We start from the raw sequence: 14,610 nt of genomic DNA on the forward strand, positions 1-14,610 counted from the left end.
ATGTTTTTCTGGAACTCTCTTGCTTTTTTGATGATCCAGCGGATGTTGGCAATTTGATCTCTGGTTCCTCTGCCTTTTCTAAAACCAGCTTGAACATCTGGAAGTTCACGGTTCATGTATTGCTGAAGCCTGGCTTGGAGAATTTTGAGCATTACTTTACTAGCATGTGAGATGAGTGCAATTGTGTGGTGGGGTAATATTAAAAACCATGGAACCCAATAATTTCTTAGAGTGGGAGTACAGCAGATGAGCAAAAGGGAAGAGGTACAGTTTGGGGTCTACACACAGACAGTGAGTCTAAGCAAAGGATGATGGAGAAACTTCTAAAATGTGAACATTTAATTTTGACTATATACAAATTTAATATAAACTGAAGATGACCACATATGCAGAAAAAGGTTAACACGGCAGGCCTGAGATTGTTCTCCTGCTAATGAACTGGATCTCTGCTGGTGTCTGGGAGCCTGGGTTTCAGGAAGGTTCCTACAGGCTATAAAGAGTGCCTTTCTGTGCTCAGACTATCTGGGCAAACAGTGTGGTTTATCTTGCCAACCAGCTTTCCATCCGGGAGTCTGGAATTTTGGTGCATGCTAGGCAGAGAGCACCTGTGTGATGAAAAGCAAAAGGGAAAGTGAAAGTCGCTCAGTTGTGTCCAACTCTTTGCAACCCCATGGACTATACAGTCCATAATTCTCCAGGCCACTATACTGGAGTGGGTAGCCATTCCTTCCTCCAGGGGATCTTCGCAACCCAGGGACTGAACCCAGGTCTCCCGCATGGCAGGCAGATTCTTTACCAGCTGAGCCACCAGGAAAGCCCACCTCTGTGATGAGACCCAGTAAATACCTTGGGCATGAAGTCTCTTAACAGGCTTTCCTGGGCAGAAATGTTGCACACTCGTGACTGCACTTCTTTTGCTGGGGGTCAGTGGGTGGCAGTGGGGTGGGAGCGGGGAGGGCAGGGAGAGACAGTGAGCTTTTCGTGGCCCCTCATGAGAGGGAGAAAGAATAAGGAAGCCCATGCGTGCATTCCTCACACTCTGCCTGTCTTTTCCCTGTGGTCCGACTGTGTGTCCCCACTGTGTGTGTGCTCGGTTGCTCAGTTGCATCTGACTCTTTGTGACCCCGTGGACTGTAGCCCGCCAGGCTTCTCTGTCCATGGAATTTCCCAGGCAAGGATACTGGAGTGGGTTGCCACTCCATTCTCCAGGGGTCTTCCCAACCCAGGGACTGAACCCACGTCTCCTGCACTGCGGGAAGAAACTTTACCACTGAGCCATCTGAGAAGCCTGTATATCCTTTGCCGGGAGCCAGCGAGGGAAATCCTACCCATGGCAAAGGTCAATTGGGGAAGAGGCCTGACGGGCAAAGGCTAATCAGGGCTCGAGGAACCCCCTGGACTTACCTGAGCATCTACCCCAAAGAAAACTGGAGTCTGACTGCTTTACTATCTTACGCCTCTTACCAAGTCCTCTAATACTTACAGGGGCTTCCCCCCAACCACCTTTCTCTGAAAACATTAATTCAGAGCTGTAGTTTAAAAGTTCTCCTCGGCTTAATAGGAGTGTTCCAATCCAAGCCCCTCTGATAGCTTTCTAACTTGCATGACAAGTTTGTCCAGGCTCTTACAACTATGAGTGTGACTGTTTATAGCCTCCCAGCCATGCAAGGATAGAAAGCCTAATATTCTAAAATACAGGAATCTGTTGAAGAAGTTAAAATCATTAGAGTAGTACTAAAAAAGATTTCATTGTTGAATCAATGCTTGTATCTATTGTATCCTTGGAAATATATTAATCACATATAGAGAATATAAGTAGTAGCCTTTGATTTAACCATATCAGATCTTAAGTTAATAAATTCCTTTCTTGCAGCTCACTATACCGGTGCCTTATAGGAATGTAACTTTGTTATGTGTCAGCACCTGACTCTAGGAATGTCACCTTAAAAGAATATAAGCCTTTTACTTGCTAACTAACCTATTGTTAGGAGAGAGGGCCATAAACTGTTAGCAGGCCCCCTGGCCAGAAGAGGATGTAAACCACCTAAAACTTTTATCACAAGACACACAAAAATAAGCCCTGAACCTGATAAGGGTCAAGACTGCTGACCCCACGCGATTTTGGCGTGACTCTATACCTCCCTTTCTCTGTTTCTTATGCGCATAACTTAGGGTATAAAAGCAACACTGGAAAATAAAGTTTTGGGCCTTGCTCACTGAAGCTTGGTCTCCCCGTGTCGTTCTTTCTCTTTTTCCATCCTTTTCTCTATTCTCCTTTTTCTGGTTGAGATCCTTGGAGCTCTGGGCCCTCTGAGTTTACTTATCTGCCTGGGCTTCTAAGACCCACTCAAGGGGGTGCCCTGGTGGGGTGCCTCCAGCGATTCGAGAGGGCGCCTGCGGCCTACGTAAACAGAGCAAGCCCCGTGCTGGGGTTTTATTGGTTTCCAGCGTAAACCAAGGAATCATCAGCCCCTGTCTCTTTCTCTCTCTCTCTCTCTCTGACGCCGACGCCGTTCATCCCGAGGATACCCTGGGTCATATCGAGGCTGGTCCCCGATAATCCTTACTATATCACTATAATAAGTCTTAGCCTTTATTGCTACTAGATTGAGTTCCACAAGTCCTTCCAGTGGGGATGGTCTTCTGGACTTCTGACATACCATATTAAAGTCACCACTGATGAGTTTTTATAATCAGGATGCCCACTGGAAATGTTGTAAATGATGCTAAAGTGACTTTCCCAAAGAGGCACTTCTTGGAACACTGCTCCCAGGATCCTAATTGTGGCACAGGAAAGAAAGTGTTCCCTTTGCAAATGTTTGAGAAATAATGGATTAAAAAGAGTTAACTAGACCCTTTCCCAGAATACCATCTGAAGTTCTTTATTCTAAAACATTAATGTGAATAGAATCTGAAAGGGAAAGGAGAGTGCAGTCTTTCAGTTCAGTTCAGTTCAGTCGCTCAGTCGTGTCCGACTCTTTGCAACCCCATGAATCACAGCACGCCAGGCCTCCCTGTCCATCACCAACTCCTGGAGTTCACTCAAACTCATGTCCATAGAGTCGGTGATGCCATCCAGCCATCTCATTCTCTGCCGTCCCCTTCTCCTCCCGCCCCCAACCTTTCCCAGCATCGGAGTCTTTTCCAGTGAGTCAACTCTTCGCATGAGGTGGCCAAAGTATTGCAGTTTCAGCTTTAGCATCAGTCCTTCCAATGAACACCCAGGACTGATCTCCTTTAGAATGGACTGGTTGGAGCGCCTTGCAGTCCAAGGGACTCTCAAGAGTCTTCTCCAACACCACAGTTGAAAAGCATCAATTCTTCGGCGATCAGCTTTCTTCACAGTCCAACTCTCACATCCATACATGACCACGGGAAAAACCATAGCCTTGACTAGACGGAGCTTGGTTGGCAAAGTAATGTCTCTGCTTTTTAATATACTATCTAGGTTGTTCATAACTTTCCTTCCAAGGAGTAAGCGTCTTTTAATTTCATGGCTGCAGTCAGCATCTGCAGTGATTACCCCAGGCCAACTGAACACAGACCTAGTCTTTTCCAGGCTCCCCAGCAATGGATCCTGAACAATGTACCACAGAACTCCAGTTTGGTAAACACTACTCTATAGAAATTTCTAAAGAAGAAATTCTATCCAGAAGCTCTTTAAAACAACTATTTTATTAATGAACCCTAGTACTCTTGCCTGGAAAATCCCATGGATGGAGGACCCTGGTGGGCTACAGTCCATGGGGTCGCTAAGATTCGGATATGACTGAGCGGCTTCACTTTCACTTTTCACTTTCATGCACTGGAGAAGGAAATGGCAACCCACTCCAGGGTTCTTGCTTGGAGAATCCCGGGGACGGGGGAGTCTGGTGGGCTGCCGTCTATGGGGTCACACAGAGTCGGACACAACTGAAATGACTTAGCAGCAGCAGCAGCTAGAACTAAAAACTCTTCAACAAAATAGCTCTATGGGCTTCCCTGGTGGCTCAGAGAGTAAAGAATCTCCCTGCAATGTGGGAGACTTGGGTTTGATCCCTGAGTTGGGAAGATTCCCCTGGAGAAGGAAATGGCAACCCACTCCTATATTCTTGCCTGGAGAATCCCATGGACAGAGGAGCCTGGCTGACTACGGTCCATGGGGTCACAAAAGAATAGGACACGACTGAGTGGCTAACAAAAACTGTGGGAAAATGAGAAATGTGTTCCATGGCAATTTCTCTGTTACTGATCTGAAAAGAAATTATTTGCTCTTCATGTCTACCTGATCCCTCGGGTACATTCCTCTTCATTTTCAAATTATGGTCGGAAGGCTCGTTTAAAGAGCATTATACACAGTGAAGTAAGCCAGAAAGAAAAACATCAATACAGTATACTGACGCATATATATGGAATTTAGAAAGATGGAAACCTGAACCCTGTGTACGAGACTGCAAAAGAGACATAGGCATATAGAACAGTCTTTGGGACTCTGTGGGAGAGGGTGAAGGTGGGATGATTGGGGAGAACGGCATTGTAGCATGTATATTATCATAAGTGACCAGTCCAGGTTCGACGCATGATGCAGGATGCCTGGGGCTGGTGCACGGGAATGACATGGAGGGAGGATATGGGGAGGAGGGAAAAAAAAAAAAATAAAGAGCATCCATCACAGACCAGTCATGGGAAGAGAAAAAAAATGCAATTGATGTTTCCCAAAATGCCCTTTATAGAAAAATGAATCACAAAATAAAGTTTAAATAAAAGCATCAATCTTCTAATAACCTTTGTCATCTGGAGAAACTCTTCGCAGGCAAGTGGCTCTTCCCCGGGGAGCTGACAAAGAGGAGTGCTGCTCATTTCTTCCAGGATGGCATCAATGCGGAACTCAATCAAATCATTGACCCTGTTGAGCAGCAACTCCAGGTCCCCTTTGGAGAAAAATAAGAGTGGATAAAAGAAATTAAGCATTTTGTTGTTTTTTTTTTAAGTGATTATATTTCAGTAGTAAATTCAGGATTAAAATTGCTCCACAGAGCTGTTGCAGGAGACATGAGACCCAGGTTCAATCCCCGGATTGGGAAGATCCACTGGAGGAGGGCATGGCAACCCACTCAAATATTCTTGCCTGGAGAATCCCATGAACAGAGAAGCCTGGTGGGCTATGGTCCATGAAGTCACAAAGATTCCATGAAGTGAGTTAGAATGCATGCGGAGAGCTATTTCACACTTGGTTCTCACACTGGTCTTTCTTTAACCAGTTTCCCAGCTTTCTCAGCCTGCCTAACTCTGACTCAACCTGTGGATTCAGCTTGAACGCATTCCCCCAGGAGGCTTTCTGTGAATCTGCACATATCCATGTGGTCCCCTCCTCCTATGCTGGCGTTGACCCCTGAGAACCTCTCCATCTCAAAGGACCTTCTCCACTCCTATACTGCTATGGTTGTCTGGTCACATATTTTATATTATTCAACCTTCAAACTGTAATCAGCCTAAGCATACCTCATTCATCCCCAAAGAGCCCTTCACAGGTTGTCTTTGAATCTAGTCACCAAAGCTACAAAGCAAAGCAAGAGGGTAGGAGGGCTCAACCATAAACCCCTCACTTCTCTGCTCCACCTAACCCAATACCTATCCAATATTCTTGAGAATATTGTACCTAGTGAAGTAAACAGCTGGACCCTTCTGAGTTCTAAGTTATTTGGAAGGTACCGTTAGTTCAGTTCAGTTCAGTCGCTCAGTCGTGTCCGACTCTTTGCGACCCCATGAATCACAGCACGCCAGGCCTCCCTGTCCATCACCAAATCCCGGAGTTCACTCAAACTCATGTCCATCGAGTCGGTGATGCCATCCAGCCATCTCATCCTCTGTCGTCCCTGTCTCCTCCCACCCCCAATCCTTCCCAGCATTAGAGCCTTTTCCAGTGAGTCAACTTGTCACATGAGGTGGCCAAAGTATTGGAGCTTCAGTTTCAGCATCAGTCCTTCCAGTGAACACCCAGGATTGATCTCCTTTAGAATGGACTGGTTGGATCGTGGAAACCTACTAATAAGAGAAGCTCTTGAAAATCTGGGCTATAAATAGACAAGGCGTTACTGCAGCAGCCACAGAGGAAGGGAGGGAGGGACACCGGTGGGAGAACGTAAGGAGCTGCCAGCAGGTATGGAGAGGGAGGCCCAGAAAAGGGTGATCCAGAAAAGAGGTGGTGGGGCCAAAGGGTGGATAACGGGTTATGGAGGTGAATGGAAAGGGACTGACTGTATAAGACTATCGCAATTATGAACACATATCCGTATAGGTATCTAGTACAAACCCAACTCAGAGTAATACAAAAGCATAAGAAAGAGCCTAATTTTTCCTCTGCAGTCAGTCTGGGTGGAAAGACGGAACCATTGGAAGAAACGGAAATGCAGAGCCTTTTGTCTCAGTGTAAAATAACAGGAGGTCACAAGAGGAAGTGGTCCTGTGCGGTAGAAGGGTCCAAGTGGGCTTCTTGGGAATGGGACATATTCTGGGCTATCAAACATGCGGAGAACTGAGCCGTGAAGGGGTGAGGACACCGCATGGAAGGGGAGAATAACCATTTCTAGTCTTCCCAGAACAATGCCTCCATCGGGTGTTAACATGCTTTCCTAGAAGACAGCCAAGGCACTCTGGGAAATGCAACTTATAGAAGCCCACTTTTGGAGACCCACTAAATTCTGACACATCAAGGGCTCTGAAAAGTCCTCCAGAAGAGAAATATGCTTAACTTTGTTTAACGTGGATTTCCCAGAATTCTCTGAGCCTAGGCTCCTTCTTTGCAACATACCTGTACACATTCTGGGAAATTGTAATTTATGGAATACACCACCTTACATATATTTTAAAGTGTAGTATATCCCTCTTTAGGAACAAAAATGTTTGCTTAAACTTTTCCCATATATCCTGCTATTCAGCAGTCTGCTCTGTCCAAATCACATCTTTTAAATCAGCATCTCAAAATACACTAATCTGTTAGTATAAAGAGCTGAATAACTCTAAAGTTCCTTTAAAGCCTAATGCCCAGAAATAACCATAATTTTTGGGAGGGGGGTTCAAGATGCGGAACACATGTACACCTGGGGCAGATTCATGTCAATGTATGGCAAAACCAATACAATATTGTAATTAGCCTCCAATTAAAAAATAAATAAAAAGGAATATATGAAAAAAAAATTTTAATAAAATGTAGTTAATCTCTGGGGATAAAATTAAATAGCGAATATATATGGTTTCCGGGGCTTCCCCGGTAACTCAGTTGGTAAAGAATCCGTCTGCAATGCAGGAGACCTGGGTTCGATCCCTAGGTTGGGAAGATCCCCTGAAGGAGGGTATAGCAACCCACCCCAATATTCCTGCCTGGAGAATCCCCACGGACAGAGGAGCCTGGTGGGTTACAGTTCATGGGGTTGCAAAGAGTTGGACACAACTGAGCAACTAAGAACAATATACACACATATGGTTTCCAGGAAATTAATGATTTCATATATTTGGTAAAATTCCTTCAGTTCAGTTCAGTCGCTCAGTCATGTCTGAATCTTTGTGACCCTGTGGACCGCAGCACGCCAGGCCTCCCTGTCCATCACCAACTCCCGGAGTTCACTCAGACTCATGTCTATTGAGTCAGTGACGCCGTCCAACCCTCTCACCCTCTGTCTCATCTCATCCCTTCCTCTCCTGACTTCACTCTTTCCCAGCATCAGACTCTTTTCCAGTGAGTCAAGTCTTCACATCAGGTGGCCAAAGTATTGCAGTTTCAGCTTCAGCACCAGTCCTTCCAATGAACACCCAGGACTGATCTCCTTTAGAATGGACTGGTTGGATCTCCCTGCAGTCCAAGGGACTCTCAAAAGTCTTCTCCAAATTCCTTAGGGAACAACTTAAGAACACACTTCTCGTTTTATTTTATATATCATAATATCTATAAGAAATTAAACAGTAGAACTCAAAAACTCAGTCTTAAGAATTGAAAAATAATAATCACTTAAACAGACTTACTGATCTTTGCAAAAGCGTTTTTCAAGTACATCTCAATGTTCAGTGATGTCCAGGTCAGTGCAGCCAGGCCAGGCTGGAGAGCTTCATCCACTTTCGCCAAGTGAGGGACCATTAGTTGGTCTATGATGGGCGGCATTTTTGACTTCACCCTCTGATATTCAGCCAGCATCATCTACAGTGAAACAGGGGTGAAATTATCGAATAATATCTCACTTTGAATATCTATTAAGAGCTCATTTTTATCCAAAACAATTACTTTTATTTAGAGTCCAGCTATCCGTTCCGTTCCGTTCCGTCGCTCAGTCGTGTCCGACTCTATGCGACCCCATGGACTGTAGCCTACCAGGCTTCTCCGTCCATGGGATTCTCTAGGCAAGAATACTGGAGTGGGTTACCGTTTCCTTCCCCAGGGGATCTTCCCGACTCAGGGATCGAACCCGGGTCTCCCGCATTGGAGGCAGACGCTTTAACCTCTGAGCCACCAGGGAAGCCCAGAGTCCAGCTATAGGGCTCCAAAAAGCAGCCTGGCAAGGACAGCAGCTCAAACAAAACCAGAGTAGAACAGAGATGAAATTTCTCCATGGATACAAACTTCTTGGGCTTCCCTGGTGGCTCAGAGGTTAAAGTGTCTGCCTCCAATGCGGGAGACCCGGGTTCGATCCCTGGGTCGGGAAGATCCCCTGGAGAAGGAAACAGTAACCCACTCCAGTATTCTTGCCTGAAGAATCCCATGGACGGAGAAGCCTGGTAGGCTACAGTCCATAGGGTCGCAAAGAGTCGAACACGACTGAGCGACGGAACGGAAGGAAGAGAGAGAAAGAACTGAAAAGTAAAAGTTTTTCACCCCCTATCCAGCCCTGTATGCAGATGTGAGAGTTGAACCACAAAGAAGGCTGGGAGCAGAGAAATTGATGCTTTTGAATTGTGATGCTAGAGAGCACTCATGAGAGTCCCTAGGACTGCAAGGAGATCCAATGAGTCAATCCTTCAGGAAATCAATCCTGAATAGTCATTGGAAGGACTGATGCTGAAGTTGAAGCATCAATCCTTTGGCCACTTGATACGAAGAGCGGACTCACTGGAAAAGACCCTGATGCTGGGAAATATTAATGCTAGGAAAAGGGGAAGAAGGCAGCAGAGGATGAGATGGTTGGACAGCATCACTGACTCAATGGACGTGAATTTGAGCAGACTCTGGGAGATAGTGAAAGACAGGGGAGCCTGGTGTGCTGCAGTCCATGGGGTCGCAATGAACTGGACATGACTGAAGGGATTTAGCATGCATCACACAATAGTACTTCCAGCCTACCTTTTATGGTTATGTTAATATTAATTATAATTAATTATAAGAAAACAACCTTAATGCACTTCTTAAACACAATTGTTAAGCTCGCCCTTATAATATGCGTGTTAGTATTACTCTGTCATTACATCAGTGTTTCCCAAAATGCTTATGCTGAAACACTAGCCACAAGAGATTCTATAAGAAAAGTGGTCCCTGGATGGGTAAGTTTGGAAAACACTGTACATAATACGTCCTCTCTCTGACAGTCACAATTAATATTAATGATTCTGAGAGAACTGCAAGAAGGAAGTAAAAAGCCCAACAGTCTTTGTGAATTTTAAATTCAACATTTCCCAATGGACAACATCATCCTTTCTTCATTTAATACTTTTCCACAATTTCCGTAATATCTTTTCATTTTCCATGAAAAATCTAAATTTGATGATTCTATTAGCAGCTACTTAACACATTTTCTGAACCATTTATCTACTGCTCACCTTTCTTTCGGAGTTCATCACTTATTCTATCTGCAAGGCAGATAAATCAGCTTCCATAGCCCTTCCACTTCCCACCTTAATCTTTTAACCCCAGGAGGTATTACTCATCCATTTTAAAAATGAAAAACTGAAGCTTAGAAGGGTAAAGTAATTTGCCCAAAGATGGTGCTTCAAATCCCGATTGGCTTCAGAATCTGTATTCCTAACGATTAGTCTATGCTGATTCATCTCTTTCTAGTCTGAACTGCCTTCCAAGGAATAGGTAAAGACAAACTCTCAGCTACTTCAGCTTCTCAGGCTTCCGTAGAAGCCTACAAACTGTTAAATATTCAGCACAATAACTCAGCAAAGCCTGAGATGGTCTCCAAACAAGCTAATTGATCTGCTTTTACTAACTACTCAGGTTGAGTGGGAACTTTTAACTCTTTCAAACTCAAGACACAGCAAAAATTACCCATCAGATAATAATTCACTTGGAATTGTCGTTTACAGCTGTGGTGGTTCTAAAATATTATTTGAAAGATAAATAAATAAACTTTTTAATCAAATAAAACATTCTTTGGCCCTCCTCCATTCATAGGGTAGGGTCTATGTTCCCTCTCCTTTGCTCGGTGTAGGCTTATGGAGCCCAACAGAGGACAGCAGAAGTGATGCTATGACACACATGTGAGAGTACTAGTCGCTCAGTCGTGTCTGACTCTTTGTGACCCCACGGTCTGTAGCCCACCAGGCTCCTCAGTCCAAGGGGATTCTCTGGGCAAGAATACTGGAGTGGGTTGCCATTTCCTTCCCCAGAGGATCATCCTGACCTAGGGGTCAAACCTGGTTCTCCTGCATTGCAAGCAGATTCTTTACCATCTGAGCCACCAGAAAACCCCTATAATATATATATATATATATTCTTTTTTCAGGATCTTTCCCATTATAGGTTGTTATAAGATAATTGAGTATGCTTCCTGTGCTATACAGTGTCATTGTTGTTTCTTTTATATATAGTAAAAATAACTATTTCTTTACAAATATGAAGACTGACTTAGCTATTCTCTCAGTTCAGTTCAGTCGCTCAGTCGTGTCCGACTCTCCGCGACCCCATGAATCACAGCACGCCAGGCCTCCCTGTCCATCACCAACTCCCGGAGTTCACTCAAACTCATGTCCACAGAGTCAGTGATGCCATCCAGGCATCTCATTCTCGGTCGTTCCCTTCTCCTCCCGCCCCCAACCTTTCCCAGCATCAGAATCTTTTCCAGTGAGTCAACTCATCGCATGAGGTGGCCAAAGTATTGCAGTTTCAGCTTCAGCATCAGTCCCTCCAATGAACACCAAGGATCGATCTCCCTTAGAATGGACTGGTTGGATCTCCTTGCGGTACAAGGGACTCTCAAGAGTCTTCTCCAGCACCACAGTTCAAAAGCATTGATTCTTCGGCGATCAGCTTTCTTCACAGTCCAACTCTCACATCCATACATGACCACAGGAAAAACCATACCCTTGACTAGACGGACCTTGGTTGGCAAAGTAATGTCTCTGCTTTTTAATATACTATCAAGGTTGGTCATAACTTTCCTTCCAAGGGGTAAGCGTCTTTTAATTTCCTGGCTGCAATCAGCATCTGCAGTGATTTTGGAGCTCAAAAAAATAAAGTCTGACACTGTTTCCACTGTTTTTCCATCTATTTCCCATGAAGTGATGGGACCAGATGCCATGATCTTTGTTTTCTGAATGTTGAGCTTCAAGCCAACCTTTGCACTCTCCTCCTTCACTTTCATCAAGAGGCTTTTGAGTTCCTCTTCACTTTCTGCCATAAGGGTGGTGTCATCTGCATATCTGAGGTTATTGATATTTCTCCCAGCAATCTTGATCCCAGCTTGTGCTTCTTCCAGCCCAGCATTCCTCATGATGTACTCTGCATATAAGTTAAATAAACAAGTGACAATATACAGCCTTGACGTACTCCTTTTCCTATTTGGAACCAGTCTGTTGTTCCACGTACAGTTCTGATTGTTTCTTCCTGACCTGCATACAGGTTTCTCAACAGGTAGATCAGGTGGTCTGGTATTCCCATCTCTTTCAGAATTTTCCACAGTTTATTGTGATCCACACAGTCAAAGGCTTTGGCATAATCAATGAAGCAGAAATAGATGCTCTTCTGGAACTCTCTTGCTTTCTCCATGATCCAGCAGATGTTGGCAATTTGATCTCTGGTGCCTCTGCCTTTTCTAAAACCTGCTTGAACATCTGGGAGTTCACAGTTCACATGTTCAGCAAGTTCACGGTTCACATGTTCAGCAAGTTCACGGTTCACATGTTCTCCAAGCCTGGCTTGGAGAATTTTGAGCATGACTTTACTAGCATGTGAGATGAGTGCAATTGTGCGGTAGTTTGAGCATTCTTTGGCATTCCCTTTCTTTGGGACTGGAATGGAGACTGACCTTTTCCAGTCCTGTGGCCACTGCTGAGTTTTCCAAATTTGTTGGCATATTGAGTGCAGCACTTTCACAGCATCATCTAACACCCAAGAAAAATATAAAAGGGAATTCCAACATGCTGACTAGTATTTGATGAGCTTACATCTGAGGAATGTCTGTGCGCTGCTAATATTTTTAACCTAACATGGAAGAGTGGGAAAACACTAGAGTACAAGCTTGGGTTCTGGTCCTGCTTTGGCCACTTGCCAGCTATGAAACCTTGCCTGTCATTTAAGTTCTCTAAGGCACAGTATCGTCAGCTCTAAAGTAATAACATGCCTGTGGAAAATATCGAATGGAATAATGAATATGAAAACGGTTTAAATATAAAGCATTATGCAAATATGTGGCCTTATTGGACTTGTCCTATGATACTAGCCACTATGAAGTTGTAACAATGGTTTCCATGTTGTCAGATATAATGGCAGCATCTCTGACTTCATTTGAGCATCCTGTTGGCAGTATTTGTCACTGGTGACCAGTCCCTCCATCATGAAGTTTTTCTTACCCTTGGCTTTCTTCTTTTTTAATTATTTTATTTATTTTAATTGGAGGCTAATTATTTTACAATACTGTAGTGGTTTTTGCCATACATTGACATGAATCAGCCATGGGTGTACATGTGTCCCCCATCCTGAACCCCCCTCCCACCTCCCTCCCTATCCCATACCCTTGGCTTTCTGACACTTAGCTTCCACCTGCCTCAAAGGTCAATCCTTAATTTCACTAGCATATTTGTCCTCTTCTAGCAGACCTGTTAATATTGGAACAACTCAGAGCTTAATGAAGACCCTTTACTTTTTTTATATTCTCCTCCTTGGAAATCTCATGCAGGACAATGACTTTAAACAGCAACTGTATTCTGATAGGGCTTCCCAGATGGTACTGTGGTAAGGAATCTGCCTCCAGTGCAGGAGACACCAGAGACATGGGTTTGATCCCTGAGTCAGGAAGATCCCTGGAGTAGGAAATGGCAGCCTGCTCCAGTATTCTTGCCTGTAAAATTCCATGGACGGGTGGCCTGGGATGCCACAGTCGATGGGTTGCAGAGTCAGACATGCCTAAGAACACACATATATACTCTGATGACCCTCAAAAATATGTCTTCAACTTTGACTTCTCCACTCAACTCCAGACATAATCTGTCAGCATGGACAACACCTCTACTTCAATCTCTAAAAAATCATCTTACACTTGAGATGGGAGTTACTGATTCCCTTCGGCCCCCATAAACAAACTAGTTCCAGTCTTTCCCAACTCCATGAGTGGAATTTCCATTCGGGGCCGCAGCGGGTTATTGAACATGTGCGCCAAACATGAGCAACACAGTTAAGGAGTCAGACACAGCTTAGCAACTGAGCAATAACAACAGTGTATGGTTAAATCCATACACTTTGAGTAAATCCATCGAGGTGCTTACACAAAAAACAAAGGGTCACCCTGGAGTTCTCTCATAACCTGCCTGTTGACATCATTCTCTAATCCCCTGATCTACTACTCAACTGCATCTTAGTTCGGCCACCATCTTCTCCATCCTAAATTGGTACAACAGCCTGCACACTGGCTTCACATTGACCCTTTGTTGTTGTTTAGTCACTAAGTCATGTCTGACTCTTTTTCGATCCCATGGACAATAGCCTGCCAGGCTCCTCTGTCCATGGGAGTTCCTAGGCAAGAATACTGGGGTGAGTTGCCATTCCCTTCTCCAGGGGATCTTCCCAACCCAAGGAAGCCTCCTGCCTTGGCAGGCAAATTCTTTACCACTGAGCCACCTAGGAAGCCACCCACAGTGGCCCTCCTGTCCCTTAAAAGTCACCTAGCAGCAAGAATGTTTTTATAGTAAAGGACACCACGCCTTTTCCTCCTGCTCAGATTCCTCTAATGGCTTCCTGGTGCACTCAGACATGGACCCTTAGTTTACAAGCTCTGTAAGGACCTGGCCTTTGCCAACTCTACTTTCTGGCCTCAGTCACTCCACTACAGGCATCCCGGGTACCTTCTGTTCCTCAACAGTGACACACCACTAGATTTTTTTTTAATGAACACTGGGGTTGCATTAAATGCATTTTGTAAAAAAAAAAAAAAAATGCATTTTGTAATGAACCCAAGATGGGAAAAAATAAAAGCACCATACCTTCATGTTACTAAAGTTCTTCTTGTATGTGTCTCGTTTCTGGAAAAGAGCAGCTGCAAATGGTGAAACTGGCAGACCCATCTGTGACATGCACTCTGTTTCTCTAAATAAAGTTAGTATCTGAGGATCAAAGTTTACGAACAGTTCCCCTGTGCCGGGAGCCTTCACCAATAAAGAAGCCTCAAGTCCTACGTGAACTTCTTCAGTCTGTGAGGAAAGAGCAACATT

General features: G+C 44.5%; 1 protein-coding gene across 1 annotated transcript in view; it reads right to left on the reverse strand.

The window, feature by feature from the left end:
* The window catches only part of DNAH5 (dynein axonemal heavy chain 5), a 265,941-nt gene that overhangs the window by 208,037 nt on the left and 43,294 nt on the right, over window positions 1-14,610 (reverse strand). Inside the window, exons 15-17 of the mRNA XM_055422257.2 lie at window positions 14,383-14,589; window positions 7,999-8,170; window positions 4,765-4,910 (exon numbers count right to left, since the gene is read on the reverse strand). Of these exons, the coding sequence (XP_055278232.2) occupies window positions 4,765-4,910; window positions 7,999-8,170; window positions 14,383-14,589 (525 nt within the window). The remainder of the gene's footprint in view (window positions 1-4,764; window positions 4,911-7,998; window positions 8,171-14,382; window positions 14,590-14,610) is intronic.

Source organism: Moschus berezovskii, chromosome 18, assembly GCF_049115385.1.
Source record: "Moschus berezovskii isolate FMDL1 chromosome 18, NW_MosBer_1.0, whole genome shotgun sequence".
NCBI lineage: Eukaryota > Metazoa > Chordata > Mammalia > Artiodactyla > Moschidae > Moschus > Moschus berezovskii.